This window comes from Carica papaya, chromosome 8 (genome assembly GCF_054855325.1).
Source record: "Carica papaya isolate Zhongbai chromosome 8, ASM5485532v1, whole genome shotgun sequence".
Lineage (NCBI taxonomy): Eukaryota > Viridiplantae > Streptophyta > Magnoliopsida > Brassicales > Caricaceae > Carica > Carica papaya.
In genome coordinates, this window is record NC_142316.1 from 28744433 (window position 1) to 28764549 (window position 20117).

The window sequence follows — 20117 nt, forward strand, 5'->3', positions numbered from 1 at the left end:
AAACTGAATTAATTTGTTTTTCAAGTGAAATTAAATACAAGAATCAGCTTATCCTATAACATCTTGCTTTGAGCCAAGATTCAGTATGCATCTGCTTTTAGCATCTGGATTTGTCGCTAAATTTCTCAAGAGGTTTTCTTTCTCAAATAATTGGGGGTTGGGGTATAAAAACCTATGCAGACAGGAGACGCCTGCAGTTGGCTGCTAAGGCTCAAAGGACCAAAGATAAACTATAAAAAACTAAGTTATAACTAAGAAGGCTAATCATGATAAGCCTCACTATTGACTGGGAAGACCGAGGCTCATGCTTCCTAATTTGGAAAGAAAAAAAAAATTAAAAAAAAAGGGCTGGAAATGTAATTTGCATTCCCTAAAATTAATGCATTGATCTCTTGTTCATGTTGATTATAGAGGATTTAATGCATATTTCATAGATCTTTTCATTTACTTGGAGTTTGACGAGATGCTTAATGAAAGCTACATTTCCAAATCCTGGGAATCATCCATAAGCTCACCTTCATCCTCCTCATATTCATAGTACATTTCCTTGGTACAGTCTTCTTCAAAAAGAGAAGGTGCAACCTCTGGGCATCTCTGGGGCTTTCTGTCATTTTTTGCAATAACTGAAATGATCTTTTCCTTGATGCAATCTTCAACAACTTCACGTCTCACTTCTGGAGATTGCAAACCAAGGAGAGAGAGACATTCACCCCGGAAATCTGAGTGGTTAGATGACATTATGAGTCCCGTAAGTGTCTTTGCCAGATTAGGGACAGAACTGAAAATCTGAGGATAAACCAAATGAACTTCAAGTCATCACCCACTATGAAAGCATAAACTTACTGCTTCATCAAGAAAAAAGAAAGAAATTAACTTACTGGATCTATGGAATTTGCAAAACAAAAGTGCTAAACTAATAAATATAAATGCTAGCTATTGGCAAATAATCAGACAGGATGCCTTAATGACCAAAAACAGCAAAGAGACCAATTTGACATCTGTGTTTAACATGTTGGTTAACAAAATATAAAGAAGAAGAACATACTAATGGATATTTCAGCACACAGAATCACATCATTTGCTCAAGGAATGCACCTTGATATTTCACCAAAAAAAAGTTGAATCAATCAGAGAAACATAAAAGATAATCTCAAAAACGTCTTTATACATAACTAGATGGATTAGCTTCAGAGAATATGAAGAGCACTAAGACTATTTTTGGAATAAATGACTATATTTTGGAATCCATTTGAAAATTCAAATTAAATTTAAAATGTGTTATTTTACTTCCACCTATCTAGCTGCTATCATTTTTCTTTTTCCAATGCGTTCCGGAAAGCAAAAGTTCCTTTGAAGGCTAAGCTGTTTGCTTGGACCACTATTCTTAACAGGTTCAACACCAACAAATTGCTGGAAACTCGCAAACCTAATCGCTCCTTCACCTAATGCCTCTACTATGTGTCGAAAGAAGAGAGTGACTCATAACCATTTACTCCTCCACTGCAAAGTGGCATTGGAGTTGTGCACAAGGGCGTTTGATACCTTTGGATTGATGTGGATTGTCCTTCCTCTAGTGTATTTCATGAGTTCGAATCTATTTGGAGAGGGGGGGTTAAAAAGAAGCCAAAGTTCTATCAAAGGGTGCCTCCTCTGCTAATTTGTGGATGCTATGGATGGAATGAAACAATACAATTTACTGACACATCTCTTCCTGTGTTATATAGAAACCGAGGGGCAACCCTAAATTGAATTGTTCTCCTAGAAGGCTCTAGGAGGATAGCTAATCCTTGGACACTGTACTTAGTTCTTGCCCTATGTAATATTTTGTTTTCTATCCAAAAGAAACTTCCACCGAAATTCTTTTGAAGATCAATTTTCATCTTCTTGGAATTAAATTTTCATGTCCTCATAGTTAAATTAGTATAAAGTTTTAAATAAATTCCACAAATAATTTATTTTTTCTAAACACAGCCTGATTATATTTAGTTTAATCTTCACATCTAGCATTTTTTAGAAGAAGAATATATTGCACTGAAAAAAAAGGAATACAATCTAACGGAGGATATGGTATCCTCCATAAAGATTAAAAAAAACAAACATACAAGAAAACAATGTATTCAAATGGATCAATATAAGATCGCAACCCCATTCCCACTGTATTGTAGAAGGAAAAATGCTTAATGAAAATGTGACTTTAGCCCAGAAAGAAGAGAAGCATACTATCCTATCCCAAAGATTACTAATAAGAAAAAAAAAAACATTATTTGAAATTCTGAAATTTCTTGCCAAGCAAAGGCAATATTATTAAGGGCAAGAAAAAGAAATATTATTTAAGGGTACACCCAGCCCATTGTGATGTTTTCTAGAGGATGCTCTCTAGAAAGCATCAGTTCCTCGTTTATCTTCCCAAAACCACAAAGTAGAAATGAAGATTGCGAGGTTTGGAGGGCACACCGAGCCCTCCCTGAAGGTGGAAAAGTTTCCACATTTCTATTTTATTCTAATTCCAATTTCATGGAATTGGCATATTAGATGAGACAGCCAACAATTCTAGCAATTTTATGTCCTATTCATAAATAAGATTTGCAACATATGATCTTCTGTTTGTACCTGTTTGCATGTGCATGTGTGTGCTTATATGGACTAACTGTGGCAGACAGAGAGGAAGAGGACCTTGAGAGCATTTTCACTTAGCAGTGTTCCTTCATGTTTCTCCTTCAAATCATCCAAAGCAAGCTTAATTGCTCTCTTCATTAGATTCTGGTCAGATTGAATTTTATGTCCTCCTGGTATCATTAACTTGCAACAAGTCAAGGAGTACTTGTATGTAGCACACAACATTTGTAGCCTTCTCAAAACAAGAGTAAAACACATCTTATGATAATGGTCCCGTATTAATAGAAAAAAGCACATAATTCAAAGTAGGATATTGTCTATGGTAACAATGGAGGGCCACATTGATTTGACCATATGATGAGACATTTCCTCCCCATTCTAATAATGCACAGCCACCTTGATCCATGGCACTCACCAGAGTCAACCCATAACTTTTCCACCCAATGCTGGTTAGTGCATTCAGGGATGACTGAGGGATTGAAGAAGGTAAAAAATCTTCGAAATACAAAACCTGGCAAAGATAGCAGGCCAACAAATTAAACAAAACAAATGTCTTATTTAAAAAATTTTGTCTACACAGAACAAATAATGCTAGCTTCAAAAGTACAAACTTCACTTCTAATCTCCTATAAATAGTTTTTTCTCCAATTAAAGAAGTATTATAAGAAAGACGATAAAAGATGCATAATGGAGGATAACAAATCCTGCAAAAATAACCATGAACATAAAAAAATATATAAAATAAATAAAACATAAACAAGCAGGTTCCAGTACAAGATAGCAGTCCCTTTACATAAAAATTGAAGAGCCACCCTGAAAGAGACCATGTGCCTTAACTCAAGAGATTCCAGAAAGAGTCCTTAGACCATACTCCTCCAGCCACCCATAAATCAGAAAAAGAGCCATTCCCGGCCACATTTTCTGCTGCCTGTTCTTACCAAGCCCACTCAGATGACTGAAGTGGAAATGAAAACCTCTAGGAAGGAGGAACCCAATTTGCAAGAAGATATAACAACATGTAACCTGAAGACTACGAAGTACATTGCGATAAAGAAACAGTGACTATAGGATACATTTACTAAATCATTTTGCACAAATATTTGGAGATAACCAATGATTGAGTCCCACTACCTAAAGCAAATCATTAGTGTTAATCCAATTGAAAGCAGCGATCTAAATGAATACCCTAACCTTAGAAAGTTTATACCTCCTAGAAAAAACTAATGAAGGCCAGACTGTGACAAGTGGGTAGTGGTAAAGAAGACTTGAAAGCATGGACACCAAAGAATTCTAAAGTCCAAACTCTACAATCCCATCAGCACAACATTAGAAGGTTCAATAAGATTGAGCAAAATATATCAGATTAACAATTAAAATCTTGCTCCAAACTATTTTCTTCATTTTTTTCAGACGAGAGTAAGTTAAATAAGTTCTTTTGTCCTCGAAATCTACAACCACTTGGTTTGAGACACAAAGTCTAATTTTCATTTCATATGTTAAGATAGATAAACTTATAACAGAACTTTTTATATTTAAAATATATTAACATAATTTGATACCTTAAGGGATGCTATTTTACGAGAATCTCTTTGGAATTTTAGATTTGATATGTATGTTCTACTGAACTCTGTTTAATAAAAACCGTGCAGAAATTGAACTTATGAAATCTGGTTGACCTCAGTTATAGCACTGCATGACCTGCAGCAAGGGTTGGTGGGGAAGTCATTTATTATAATCACTGCTTCCATCGCTAGTCCAGCATTTTTGTGGCCTTCTCTATGGTATGCTGTTCCACTTCCAACCTTCAGATTCTCCCTGCAAGAGGTTGGTTTAGGAAGCTACATTTACTAGAGACTCCAATAGAACAGATAAAGATGTATTAGAAAAAACTCTTTAGAAATAAAAACTGTAAACAAAAATATGTAGGGAAATAGATGCTAAACAGAGATGAAATTCCAAAGTGTCAGTCTAAGATTTTTCATATTTACTTTTGAATATATTACTTTGACTGAGAAACCTCAGTATGTGGCTTTTTAGAATTATATTTTTCAAATTTTCACAAAATTTCAAGATATGTAATAAATTGGAACATCTCTATTCGTACAAATATTTAAGGAAGGATGAAGAAAAACAAAGCACCAAAATCATGGAGAAATCAAATATACAATATCCAGTAGATTAATGAATCCTCATAAATTACATATAGATACCCTTAAAAACATGATCAAAGCATATTCAGCACAATCAAAGCATAAAGAAAGAACAGCCGATTTCCAATGCTTATAGAGTAACTGAAGAGAGTAAATATCAAAACTGCCAACTACTTCAAGTGTTTCAATTGTCAGAAAGTATTGAATTATAATTTTTTTCCCAATGCAAATGTAAAGAAATAATACAGAAAGCCAACTCAGTTCAATTTCTGTACAATCACTGAATAGACTGATAATATCAAAACAACCAACTACTTCGACTGTTTCATTTACCACAGAGTATTGAAATGACAATTTTTTACCTAAACATAAAGAAAACATAATGAAAGACAATCTGGTAAATGCCTATTTAGTGAGTAGAGACTCCAATAATACCAAAACTACCAACTACTTCCAGTTCTTAGTGACAACAAAGTGTTAACGTAATAACTCTTTAACCTAAAATGTAAAGAAAATACTGGGTGACAAAATTAAAACACAGCTGTATATCTCAGAACAGTTGTTGAGTCATAAAAATCTCAACTTAACGTCCTGCCAATTCAATTTTGAGTCTATTTGCAAGTCAGAGAAGAGCATTTACCTACAGGGAAAGCAAGAGTCACATTTTGTATTCACACTATTTCCGTGCTTTAGAACATAGTCTTCAAGGCCAGACTTCAAACATTCAAGATAAGAGGATTGGAAATGTGACACATTGCATTCACTTGCTAGAAAGACAGTTTCATATCGTGATCCAGGAAAATCCCCTCCTTCAACCACTAGATCAGCCGTGACATTCTGAACAAACTAGATGATAATATTAGCCATCATTACATTGTTATATTACGGTTAGACAGACCTGACTCTATACAACATGTACTCACTGAATTAAGTGTTGCTATTAGGGCAATTAGAGTGAAAGCACAAAGCCATAAGAAAGAAAATATTAAACATCGCATTTAGTTTAAATCTATTCTACTTCCATTCAATTCCTATATCTTAATTATTTGATATATAAAATTTACTTATAATTAATATATTTGATCCATAATTGAATCAACTTCAATCACATTTTCCATTCAACAAACATAACTTTGAATTCTCACTTGGAAAGAGAGAAATCACAAATTCACCAAACTTGAATGGATTAACAATTGACAAACTTAAAATGGTAATTTTATTTATATTTTGTTATAGTTATATTGTATTCTTATTAAAAAAAAAAAATTCGTCATTTCAAAAACAAAATAGTCATATTTTATTCTTATTCCTATTCTATAGAATTGATATTTCAATCCTAGTCAACCTAAATTCCATATTACTACTTGTTACTGAGATATAAAAGCAGACAGGAATTTTTGACCTTAAGTTCATTTGAATATTTGAAAAAATAGAAAATTATTCCAGTCCTAAGTTTGTCCTACCTGAAGTTGAATATTCTTGTATAAGTACCTCATGACTAAAGCAATACAATGATAATTAGAGAAAATTCATTCTAAGAATGTTATATGATAACAAAGCAATCCTGGTAAATCTCTAATATGAATTCCTCAACGGAAGGAATAGTCTCCTTCCTCCCTCATTTAAAGTCCATCTCTCCTCTATGGCCTCCAAAAATTGCTACCCCACCTTTGGTATACCTAACATAAAGAATTATGTCAGCGGAACCTTTATTTTCACAAACTTTCTCATTCGGAGATCTCTTTATCTTCCCTTTGTAAAGGCTATGGCATTCTTGATACGTTGATCAATCTAGCATCTGTCCTCCACCATCACAGATGATGTAGGCAACACTCTCCCAAAAACATTGTAGCAAGTTTGCTCGTTCTATCTTGGATTCAAACTACAGTCCCTTCCATCATTCTCCATAGCCTCCTCAAAGCGAACAATAAGCTCATTGCCCGCAAGCATAAAAAGAAACAAAGCAACTTTTCCATGACCAAGCATATCACACTGTCAGGGAACCCTAAGAAAATTGGAAATGTAGCGTACAAGCTCCTGTTACTTGAAGAATCAAGAATTCACCCAATTTTTCATGTGTCCCAATTCAAGAAATACATCCACGGCACACAGGAAATCCAACAAGACTTACTCCCACAGACCACAAAAGACTTCATCAATGTACAACCCCAACAGATCTTACAATATAGAACTATACTATAGGGTAATCAGTTTGTAGATCAAGTCCTTATCCGTTGCGAATGAGCTCTAACCAAAGAATGCACATGGGAAGATTATGAGTATTTACAATATCAATTCCCGCATCTCAACCTTGAGCATAAGGTTAGTGTTTAAGGGGAGGGTGTTGTCAGGGAATTACTTAGGGTTTATTACAGAAAGAAGGGTAAAAAAGGAAAGATGCACACAAAAGGGCAGAACAGGAAAAATGAAGAGCAACTGGAATTAGGGTTGACCAACCCTAACAAGTCTGCTTTCCAAATCCATCCCATAGACGACACCGATCATCTTCATCACGCGATTCTGGCCACGCAACTCCAGCAAGCTTGATTCCACCTTGAATAATGAATTTATTTAATGTATTTAACCCTATAAAAATGGATCATTTCATCGATTGTAAATGCATCAGAAATTAATAAAAAGTCTACTATTTTCTCCCTTGTTCGTTCTTCTTCTTCTCTGTTTTTCTTCTTCTTTTTTTTCCTCAAACTTCACAAGGTCAGAGCCATGTCTAAGGCTTCTGACACACACCTTCTACAACTCAAACCGGGGAGAAGAGTTTTAAAAATATTCCATTAAATTTTTGTCTTTATTGATTCAACAATTTCTTTCCAGTCCTTCCTTTTACCATGATGTAAATGGATGATAAAACTTTGATACTTGCGTGAGAAGAAGAAAGAGATTAATCCATTGGCGAACTTTAAGAAAGATTCCCAAAAATGTCAAACATGCAGAATATAGAGCATTTGGGGGAGTAAAGCTTAACTTACAGGGATCTTTAGAACGAGCATCTGCAAAATTAATCAAGAAACAAAAATGGGAGTTAGGATAAAGAAATCAATAAATTTCATATTGCTTACTTCATAGAAAAATATGGAATGTACAACCAGAAGTGTGAATCGCGGCTATGCAAGTTATAGAAGGCTTGTTTCTGGATCCATATTAAAATGGAAGAACTAGAGTAATATTTAAAAATACTAAATAATAAAAAATAAAAAAACTCAAGAATTTTTGCTGAATTCTTTGGCTGAAAAGAGATTTTTCTGAAAGACTCAAAAAAAATAGAGCACTTAGAGTAATTAAAGAAAAAAGAGTTCTCTTTTTGACAATCTCATGTTCTCTTCTTAGGGTTCATAATATTTGCTGAGGATGTAGCAGCAATCCGAAAAAGATTAGAGCAATCAGCAAATGGCCTGATGCAAAAAGAGTTTAATCAATATCTACTGTTTTCATGGTCAAGCTAATTTTTGTATATGATTCATAAGGGGTTTTAGTTCAATCATAAATGATTGTTTAAAGGAATTTCAATGGACTTCTTTGGCTATGAAGGCTTTTTAGGAGATCAAGAGGAAGACGATAGGAGCTCTGGTTTTTCAAACACCCAAATTTTAAAAAGTTCTGTAAGTTGCATGTGATGCCTCAAGACTTGGGGCAGGAGAAATGTTAAGTCAAGAAGGAGATTGTGTTATATTCTTTAGTGAGAAACTATGTGAAACTATGTAGTCCTACTCTACTCAAGATAAAGATTTCTATATTGCAGTGCACTCTCTTTGCTATTGGAGATATTACTGTCGATATAATTCATTTTGTAATCAAACCATATCGCTTTGAGATAGTTATCCTCACAAAAGAAGTTAAACCCAGGCATGCTATGTAAGTCAATTTTCTCCCGCATAGTATTAGTGCAATAAGCAAAACATCTTAACTACTTCCACAAATTCTAAAGTGGCATTTATTGCTGGAACCCAAAAAAAAGAAAAGAAAAACCCCTAAACTCATATCTGCCCTTCATCATCACTAGCTGGCCTTTGTAGCCAGAAAACGTCCCTGCTGCACCGGCAAACAGTCTGGTCCAGCACCCTGTTTCAGCCGCATTAACTCTGTTTTGCCTTGATTTCCGCGCTCTATTTAGTCTTTGTTTTTTACCCTGTTTAAGCTGCGCACTCTGTTAAAACAATGCACAGCAGCCACCTCTGTTTCTGCCATGTTTTATGTGCTCTCTTTCCATATACAGCCCTTATTTCTGCTTTGTTTCTGCCTTGCCCTCTTCCTGTGTGCTTTATTTCACGTCCAGCCACTTCCCAGTCCTGCCAGCTGTGCCAGGATGCGCCCTGCATTCACCTGTCTCAGCCACACACAGCCTCTGCACACCTACTTCAGCCGCCCAGAGTCCCTGTGCATCTGCTTTGGCTGTGGCGCCGCCCTGCTTTTGTCATGTGTTCTGCCCTATCTCCATTGCACCAGCCAGCTTTCCATTGCCAGCAGTGCACATATCCGTGTGGTCCAGCCCCTGCCACTAATCTTTTTCCAAGATTTCTTTGCCTCTTTATCACCGCGCCAGTTCTAAAAGGTCATGCTCACATAAGTGAAGATACAAAAGTTTTCCATGTAAAATCTAGGGACAGGCCAACTTGACAAATCAACAAGTGCAAGAAAATGCTCTTGAATACGAAGAGTTTAAAGAGGAAATTGAAAGATTGAGAACTCGCCTATAAATCTCTAGAAAATCTCAAAGGTAGTGGTCTAGTAGCACATTCAGGTAAATTCTCTATTTCATATGGTTTAATTGCCTTAAATAAAACCTTTATATATTCAAAATTATAAACACCAGAGTCACTAATCATATAACAAATTCTTCCCACTAGTTTGGTACATACATTCCTTGTCCCAATAGCAAAAAGATAGCCACTGCAGATGGTTTACTAACCACTATAGCAGGAGTTAGTAATATCAAAATTAATCCTAACTTTAATCTTGAAGAGGTACTTCATGTCCCAGAACTCTGTTATACTCATGTATTAGTGGCTAAATTATCTCATGATTTAAATTGCAAAATGATGTCTTTCCCTTCTTATTGTGACTTTCAGAACTCAAACACAAAGATGATGATTGGACATGCTAAGATAAAGAGTGCATAATATTTCCTGGTGATATATGTGTTACCCCTCTCCTTTCTCTATGATACTACTAACGATAAGATTTGACTCCACTACAAAAGACTTGGACACCTTCCGTTTCTAATAAGGTGATGTTTCTTTTTTTATTTAAGGAATTCAATAGTGAAAATTTACTTCGTAACATTTATGACTTTGTTAATAATAGGCGTACGATATTTTTTATAAATAATAGAAGGAGCACTCTTTCTTTTTCGTTAAGTCATAGTGACTTTTGAGGTCCACTTTACATCCCTAATATTTGTAGGCTTAAATGGTATGTCTTTTTCATTGATAATTGTACAAGAGTAACTTGATTTTTTTTACTTAAATCCAAATCTAATGTCAATCATATATTTCCAAAATTTCATAATATGATTAAAACCCAATTTAATACTTCTATTAAAAATCTTGTACTGATAATGCAAACAAGTTTTTCAATGAAACATTCCCATCTTTTTACTAATAAAGAATTGTCTATGAGTCATCTTGTCTCCTTCACAACAAAATAGAATTACAAGAAAAAAATTATAAAAAAAAAACCAATCACTTACTTGCTACTAGCCGACCCTTCTTATTCCAAAACCATGCGCCTGAACAATATTAAGGGGAAGTAGCTTTTACTACCACCTACCTAATTAGTCGATTACCATCCAGGGTATTGGACTTTAAAAATCCCATGGAAGTCTTCTCCATATTCTATACAGAGCTCAGAGTTAAGACCATTTTGTCCTTATAATATTTGGGTGTGTCATCTTTGTTCACATATATACATTAACAATAGCGACAGAAACTGGACCTGAGAGCTATTAAGTGTGTTTTTCTGGAATACTCTTCAATTTTGAAGGGGTACAAATGATATCATCCACCCACTAAAAAATTTATATATCTTCAAATATTATATTTGTTGAGCCTAGGTCATACTTTAGCAAATCTTATTTTTAGAAAGAGAGTATAACGTAAGATAAGGGCTTGTTCTCTTTTTACTTCACCCTACCCTCTACATCATCAACACTTCTATCTTCAATATCATTATCCTTTACATCATATCAAAGGAATTAACTGGCAATTAATTAGTCAGTAAATTTTATGCAATTAATCAGCAAATATTATGCAATTAATCATCAGATTTGTTACAATTATACCAGCAAATTATATGCAATTAATCAACATATATGACAGTAGATTATATGCAATTAATCAACAGATTTCAAACAATTATGACAGCAAATTATGTAATTAATTAGTCGGCAGATTTTATATCTAATTTTATGACTTATATAGCTTTAATAACTTTAATTAAAACAGATTTGTTTAACTAATTTAGGAGCAGAAAATTAGCTTGTATATTTGTATATATAATGAGAATTCTCCTCCATAGAGGACACAAAAAATTTTCTACTCAAAATTTCTTAAATTGTCATGGTATCAGAACATAGGTTCTAAATTGTTAAGTTTTTTTTCTTATTTCAAGTCTCAATCTTGTTTTTGTTCTTAGTATAGTTCTTTATTCTTATTTGTTCTTGATCAAGTTCTCTCGGCATCATGTCCACAGACAAGTATGAGTCCATTTTGATTCGTTTTAATGGCAAAAATTATTCAGTTTGAGCATTTTACTTTGAAATTTTTGTCAAAGAAAAAGATTTACGGGATCATATTGATGGCAACAAATCGCTCCCTCATTGGATGTATGCCTCAATGCTTTGTTGCGTGAGAAACAACGAATTCTCACTAAAACCAACATGGAACAACAAAGATTTGCTTTTGTCCCTGTGGCTTATGCAGCACAAGGTAAATCAAAAGGTAGAGACTTAAGCACAATTCAGTGTTTTTGTTGTAAAGAATTTGGGCATTATGCTTCAAACTGTTCAAAAAAAATTCTGCAACTGCTGTAAAAAGGACGGCTGCATTATTAAGGAATGTCCTATCCGACCTCCTAAAAAATCTGAAACAACATATACAATATTTGTTGGTTCTTGTAGTACTGTTAATTCTGCGAACATGGCACAAAGTGCTCCTACTACTCCTACTCCACTTGTAACGCCTAAACTGATTCAACAAATGATCATCTTTGTGTTCTCTGTCTTAGTACTATCAGGTAAATCTTTCTCAACATCATCTTCTTAGTACTTTGATTCTGCAGACTCTAATCACATGACCAACAATCCCAATTTTCTTACCAATGTAAAGAAATACTCTGAAAATCTTAAAATTTATACAGTTGATGGAAACTCTTTACCTATCACAGCTACTGGTGACATTTCTCATTCTCTAATAAATGTTTTTATCTCTCCTAATCTTACCAATAATCTTGTTTCTATCGATCGGTTGGTTGATGATAATTATAAAGTGGAATTTTCTAAATCTGGTTATATTGTGCAGGATCAACAATTAGGGAAGACGATTGCAAAAGGACTTAAAAGTAGGACGTTTTTTTCCTCTCTCATTTCCTTTATCTCCATGTTTCTCTCTACCTATTATCATTTGTAATTCTACTCATGTCAATTATCGAGCATGGCATAAACGCCTCGAACATCCAAAATCTAATGTACTCCATACTAAATTCTGCTTTGCTTTGGAATAAAGACTCACCATCTCTTAATGTTGTTCACTTTGATTGCAATTCTTGAAAGCTTGGCAAAAGTAAAATTTTACCATTTTCTACTCATACACCAAATGTAGTTCAGCCTTTTGATTTGATACATAGTGATGTGTGGAGTATGGCACCAGTTATTTCTCATGCTAATACAAGTATTTTGTCACTTTTATTGATGATTATAGTCGTTTCACATTAATCTATTTTCTTCATTCTAGGAACGAAGTATTTCTGTCTCCAAACTTTTCAATGCACATATTCAAACCCAATTTCTGCTAAAATCAAAATCTCACTCTCACAATAGGGTGAGTACATGTCCCATTATTTTTAAGAGTTCCTACAAAGTAATGGAATAATTTCTCAACGATCTTATCCTTCAACCCCACAACAAAATGGGGTGATGGAGAGAAAGACTCATCATCTTTTTTATGTTGTTTGTACCCTTCTACTAGAGTTTTTTGTACCTCTCGGTTTTGGTGCGAAGCTCTCTCCACTGTTGTGCACCTCATCAATAGATTGCCCTCTCCCTCATTGAACCATGTCTCTCCTTTTACTCGGTTATTCGGTCACACTCTAAATTATTCTAAAATTCGTACTTTTTGTTGTGTGTGTTTTGTACATATTCCTGCACATGAACGCACAAAACTTATAACTCAATCAGTTCAATGTGCATTTTTAAGATATTTAGTACACCAGAAAGATTTTATTTATTATGATCCTAATCTGCGTCGTATTCAGATTTCTAAAAAATGTGACATTTTTTGAAAATCAGTATTTTTATCCTACTCATCATGATCATATTTCTCATTCATTTTCTATTTTGCCATAGTTTACTAACTCTTTTGCAGATCCTGTACCTTCTAAACCTCTCTTAGCGTATGAGCAACGCATGCCCAAAACATCATATCAGACTTCTATACCTAACAAGACTCCTTCCAACGGATTTCTTGACGATTGATTTTGTTCCAACAACCACACCTGCTCTTCTTAGACGTAGTACTCATGTTCATAAATCACAAAATAGGTATGGTTTTACCCCTCTTTTTTCCTTAACAGCCATTTTATCATCTATTTCCATTCTCTTCTCATATAAACAGGCAATGGAGTATGAGTGTTGGCGGCAAGTTATTGAAGTAGAATTTCTGGCACTAGAAGAAAACCAAACTTGGGAGGTTTTTTCATGTCCCCCATCTGTGAAACCCCTTGCAAGTAAATTTGTGCTTTCTATAAAACTTTGATCTGATGGATCCGGAGACCGTTACAAGCCTCAATTGGTGGTTCTTGACAACAAGCAAAAGTATGGTTTAGATTATGATGAGACCTTTGCACCAGTAGTCAAGATGACAACCGTGCACACCATACTAACCCTTGTTAGATCTCAATCATGGTCTTTACATCAAATGGATGTTAAGAACGCTTTCTTGCATGGTGATCTAAAAGAAGAAGTTTACACAAAACTTTCGTATGGTATGCCTACTCCCTCACCTAATGTTATTTGTAAACTAAAACGCTCTTTATATGGCTTGAAGCAGGCACCACAAGTATGGTTTGAAAAGTTTAGATCCACTCTTCTTGGTTTTTCATTAACTCAAAATCAATATAACTTTTCACTTTTTCTTCAAAGGACATCTAAGGGCTTAGTTGTACTTATTATTTATATGAATGACATAGTTATCACTAGTTCTGATAAGGAGGAAATCTCTAAAATTCAAAATTTGTTACATTCTTCTTTTCATATGAAAGATCTTGGGCAATTCACCTACTTCTTGGTGTTAGAGGTGCATCATCGATCTCAAGTTATTTTTTTGAATCAACAAAAATATGTTCAGGATCTGGTTAAATTAGCTGATCTCACGAACACTACATATGTTAACACTCCTATAGAACTTAATGTTAAATATCGACGTGATGAAGGGGAACTTCTTGAGGATCCTACTTTATATCGGAAGCTGGTTGGTAGTCTCATCTATTTAACCATTATCCGATCAAACATTTCTCATGTTGTCCACATCGTCAGTAAGTTCATGCAAGCTCCTCGACATCTCCACCTATTAGCAGTCCGTCGAATTATCAAGTATATTCATGACACTACTAGTCGTGGGTTATTCTTTTCTACTGGTTCTTCTCTTCTACTGGTTCTTCTCTTCAACTATAAACCTATAGTGATACTGATTGGGTAAGGTGTCTAGACACTAGAAAATCTATTACTGGATGGTGTATGTTTCTTGGTGATGCCCTTATCGCTTGGAAATGTAAGAAACAAGACTCTGTTGTATGCTCCGAGATCATTTGGTTGCATGGTCTCCTCATAGAGCTTGGTTTCTCACAAGTTCAACCTACTCCACTACACGCTGACAACACTAACGCGATCCAAATTGCCGCCAACCCTGTCTACCACGAAAGTACGAAACACATAGAAATTGATTGTCATGCCATCCGAGAGGCATATAACCGTTATTTCTCTGCCACATATATCCACCACTCTACAGATTGCAGATCTTTTCATTAAATTTATAACACGTTAGTGCCATAACTTTCTTGTTAGCAAATTGATACTTGTCGATTTATCAGCATCAATTTGATGGAGGATGTTAAAGGAATTACCTGACAATTAATTAATCAGCAGATTTTATACAATTAATCAACAAATATTATGCAGTTAATCAACAAATTTGTTACAATTATGACAGCAGATTTTATGCAATTAATCAGCAGATTTTAAACAATTATGCTAGTAAATTATGCGATTAATTAGCCAGCATATTTTATATTAATTTTATGACTTGTATAAATTTAATATCTTCAATTGGTACAGATTTGTTTAGCTAATTTAGGGGCAAAAAATTAGCTTGTATATTTGTATATATAATGAGAATTCTCCTCTATGAAGGACACACAAAAAAATTTATACTCAAAATCTTTTAAATTGTCACATCATAAGCACCTTTACCTTCAACACCACTAGAAACTAGCCATCTTCAATAGAAATAGTTGCATGCAAGAGAGATCACAATTTCGTGTATTTGGTTAAGCAAGTCTTGCCGCCAACTTCCGCCCAAACAAAAATATGAGTGCCAAGCGCGAAAGATTGCTTTGCTAAAGAATAGCTGGCATCTTTGCGCTTTAGTTTGAAATAAGGGGTGAGCTTGAAGAAGCAAAACAAGCCCAGAGTAGCAGCCCCTGACATTTTTCAGGCCCAGAGTAGCGCTTTAGTCAAGTGCTAGTGCCCCTATAGAGTAAAATGAAATAAGAAAGAAAACAAAAAACCCAGTATAGATTGAGACTTGTAACTTGAATCTTTACTCATTCCATGCTCTGAAGAATTGCAGGAAATCTTCGATAACACTTCTTCCTATTTCCCAATGATATCAGATACGATCAAGATAATTCCCGTGAAACTCTTTCATTTAGTAAAAGTTCATTCTTATTCTTACAAGACAAATAGCACTTCCTATTGATTTGTATCCTTGCTCTTAGAAATTCCGATGGCTCTTAATACTATGATCGAAGTGAGATGAGAGACAAGGCTCGTGAGAACATTTTTAAGTTATATTCTTGTGAGAATGAGCAAGCTGGACCCTATCCAAGTTTTCGCTCGTACTGTTACTCCTTCTGTAGCTTTGACTTTGAGTTAAAATTCTTCTAATGAGAAAATTTATTTTGTTTAGTATGCACCCTTTTAAAGCCCCAGGCCCTAATGGCCTGAAAGTTGTATTTTTTTTCAAAATTTTTAGTCGAATATGTTTATGATTAAAATGTTTTTTCTATTGGAGCTTTTTATGAAGATTTGAATCAGATAAATCTTTAAGAATGAGTTCTTCGGCATCACCCATTGGTGCACTGAAGACGGTTATTTATATATCTTCCTCTTCTCCTCCTTATGAGTCAAACAGATAAAAGTTGTGAATGAAGATAGATTTTTGGAGGATTCATCAACATTTGCTTGGTGAAAAGAAATTGACCTCCTTCTGACCCGGCCTCTTCTTCATCTTCATCCTGGACATGTTCTTTTCATTTTTGTTTTTAGAAAACCAGTTAAGGTTCTGAAGGCTCCTCGAGTTCCAGTTTTCCAGTTTCTCTTGCTTTTCAGGAAGCTATTCCAGGGGTTGAGAGAGAGTCAAGGTGGGAAAGATCGATTTTTCATTTGGCCCAGAATGCATATAAAATAGCATCAATAGTTCGTTGAATTTTTTGTGCCGGATGATTCCAGGAAATGACCCACTTCCATTACTTCAAAACCCAGAAAATGAACCAGAACCAGTGGTTGTACATGACCCAAGATTCTCTCAGTACATTCAAGAAAGAAGAATTGGATCTTGAACAGAACCAGGTTCATCTTGATCATATGAATATTAGTTGACTTTTCAACATATAAGATTTGTTTCCTGACTTTTCCACATATAAGATTTGTTTCCTAACCTCGGCAACTTTGAGATCCTACTTTGCCTACTAGTGCTTCTATTGGTAAACAGATTCCTGAAGTGCCAAGACTTCCACCACCTCTATTTGATGCAATCAAAGATGTCTTGAAAGATGTCTGTGTTTCCTATGCTGATGATATCACAAGTTCATTATAAATTAAAAAGTTGTCCTAAATCAGATAACTCGTGAATCAGAGAAGATGAGTTTCAGTAGATATTCGAGCTTACTTGATGATTATGTTCAGACTTTCTTGCTGGAGTTGAGTTCTTTTGAAATGGGGGAAAAATAATGTGGGACCATCGACGTTATTTGGGAAAAAGCATTTTCATATATAGGAATTTTCTTTCTAGAGTATGACTGGTATAAAACTTACTAGTATAGGATTATTATGTTTTATTATTTTATTACTTTTTTGAAAGTGTCTTATTTTTTTCCTATTTAAAAAACTCTAATTATATTAGACTATGTAGAAAATATATAAATACCTGAGCATTTTGTCATTGTTAAATAGACTATTTATGTATAAATTTTTTTAAATAACTATTTATGTCTATATAAACTACTGATTTTTCTAAATTGAACTGAATGCTCAACAATCTCGTGCTTGTGGTTGTTGTCAATCTCGGATCGGAAATATCTTCCTCATTTTCTCTAATTTTTCCTATTTCTAAACCCTAATCCACTCTAATATATCATTTCCCAACACAATCCAATTGAGTATGTAGAAGTACCTAAAAGCTACTGTAAGAGATGGTAAAAAAAAATCAACAAACCTTTTGAAAGAAGTGCTTGATCTCTCTCAGCAGAATTTCAATGCATTCAGAAACGGAGAAAGATACTTCAGTCCCACTAACAAAAAAAGAGAAAACATTAAGCAACTCAAAATAATCTGAAATTCACTTTTATTAAAACTAAGTTTCAGCAATTAACACCTGAATTTAGAGCCATTCTTAGATATTGAAGGCAGTGTTGTCAGCCTTATTTCTGAAGGATTTCCTCTAATATTCATATTGTAATGGTGAATCTCATAATCACAAATACCTGTGATTCCCACCAAAAAATAAATAAATATGTTAATAGCTGTTTAAAGTAGAAAATTGATAGACATCATACTCATCTTTAGACTGTTGGAAAGAATGATGAGCGAGAAAATGGGTAGGGTTGCATATATTATTGGCTTGATTCAACAACTTCAGCTTGCAAGAAAACAATTAAATCCATTTTTTGTTCAAACTTGGCAAATTAACAAGAAATTAATAAATAGAACTAAATCTTAATTTGCCTGTAAGGTATCTAAATTTCTAATATAAGCAATCTCACAAGTAGAAAAATTTTAAACACATTAATTATAGATCTTCAAAATGCACGTGCCAAATGTTCACATCAAACCGAGAGAAACAACCCTGAGAGATGAAACTTACTAGTAGTTTGGATAGAAAGCAATCCATCTGCATCATAATTCTACAAGTCAAAGAAGGCATCCAACACCATTTCATATAAACTCTGAATAAAATGGTACCTTTGACCCATGAAAATAAGTAAATTTTACTGATTAAACACATGAAACCCAGGCGTGAATAAGCCTTCCAGATTTGAGTACGAAAATTATGAAAATAATTAATATGTAACACAATTTGTAATTAAATATTAGTTATTACTATCCTCTGGCTTATGCACTAACCCCACTTTTCTGCAACGCCAACTTCCTTTGTGCATGTCAGGTCATTGAACTCCTCCAAGCAGATCCCACTACCCGTATCTGAAACTGCAAATTATGTATATTATTGTTCAACAGTTTACGACATTAAAAGAAAATAATGTTACACAATCTTCAGCTCACAAAACAAAATGAGCAGAAAGCTAGGCTCAGTTAATGAATAAAAATGTTATTTAATTTTCATTTCCAAAATCCATATATGTTCCAGTATAAGAATATGCGTGCCAAGTGAAAATGAAAACAATGCTTGAAAAAACCATACTAAAGATGATATGAGTTTGCATTTATTACAAATAAAAAACTATTTTCATATATACTTATAAAATATCATGTACATATGCCATTTTATATTTATATACTATTTCCATAGATACTTAAAAACATAGTAGGTAATTATACTACTGTATATAATAATACATATGAATTTAGATATACGAATTTTGGAAATAAAGACTACCAAGATATATCCGTACATCAAACCGAGCTAACTCTTTTAGTTCCTAAAATAATTCTTTCCAAAAATCACAATCACACTGTTGAAATATTCAGAATTAATATTATAAGCAGATTGCACTAAAACTAGTAAAGAAATCTTTTCATTTCCTTTTCCTTGTTAATGAACAATTATATCCCTGATCGTTTAAAATTCTGTTACAGTTGCTTTTATGATTTGGAAGATAAAAAGCGAAGAGGTCAAACTGCATCATCGTCCTTGGATTCTCCAATTTTTAAAAACAACACTATTTTCATCATATTATTTCTTCCGTGTGAGATACTGCTTCCCCAACCGCAGAGAAGAGAAAATCACAAAAAAAGCTTCACATCTAGAGTACTATCTACTTAAACATGAAGGATAAATCCGTAAAATAACAATATTATTTACTTGATATTCGAATTAGAGAAGGATCGCTTGCAGAAGAACAATTGAGAACAACTGATAGTCTGCATAGATTCTCTGATAAGCGGCATCTTTGAAATGCAGAAGAAATCAACTGCAAATACGAAAATTTAAAGCAGAAAATTAGACAAAGCTAATTTTTAGCGACGAAACAATGGTGAAAAAATTAGGGACACTGGTACGCAACCGACATGTAAACAGAGCCTCTCAATGGAAGAGACCTCCATTGGGGAGACGTACCCGCGAAAATGTCACCTGGAAACAAATTCGAAGGACAGGCTCGCGCGGACAAAATAGAAAATAGGGCAGTCAGATAGGGTTTAATAATTAGTTATTAATTTTTAAATGTTTCATTGATTAATAGAATTTAAAGAGTTTTCTAATATTCAATATTTTTTACACAATTTTTCTGATAGGGTAAATTATATTTACTTAGCTTTTGGGCTTAGAAGTTTTCTCAATTAAAAAAAATATAAAATTAATTTTATGAACTAATTATAAATTTTTAAATTATTGTTAAAACAAAAAAATTTGATGTTAAAAATGATATACAATAAAGTATAAAAAT

At 33.9% G+C, this 20117-nt stretch overlaps 1 protein-coding gene across 11 annotated transcripts; it reads right to left on the reverse strand.

The window, feature by feature from the left end:
• Window positions 1–346: 346 nt before the first annotated feature.
• On the reverse strand, window positions 347–19901 carry LOC110813119 (type 2 DNA topoisomerase 6 subunit B-like). Of its 11 annotated transcripts, none has more exons than XM_088210071.1 (13): window positions 19790–19901; window positions 19535–19643; window positions 18616–18699; window positions 18356–18382; window positions 17867–17975; window positions 17708–17783; window positions 7754–7774; window positions 7224–7319; window positions 5407–5612; window positions 4293–4431; window positions 2931–3127; window positions 2674–2800; window positions 347–786 (listed from the first exon to the last, which is right to left on the reverse strand). In XM_088210071.1, the coding sequence occupies exons 5-13, from the start codon at window positions 17941–17943 to the stop codon at window positions 478–480; spliced, it is 1248 nt and encodes a 415-aa protein (XP_088066197.1). In that variant the 5' UTR covers window positions 17944–17975; window positions 18356–18382; window positions 18616–18699; window positions 19535–19643; window positions 19790–19901; the 3' UTR covers window positions 347–477. The 11 variants fall into 11 exon arrangements, with proteins under 11 accessions (XP_088066197.1, XP_088066198.1, XP_088066188.1 ...); XM_088210072.1 differs by having other exon boundaries at window positions 18356–18453; XM_088210062.1 differs by having other exon boundaries at window positions 5407–5603; window positions 19741–19874.
• Between the last annotated feature and the right edge of the window lie 216 nt (window positions 19902–20117).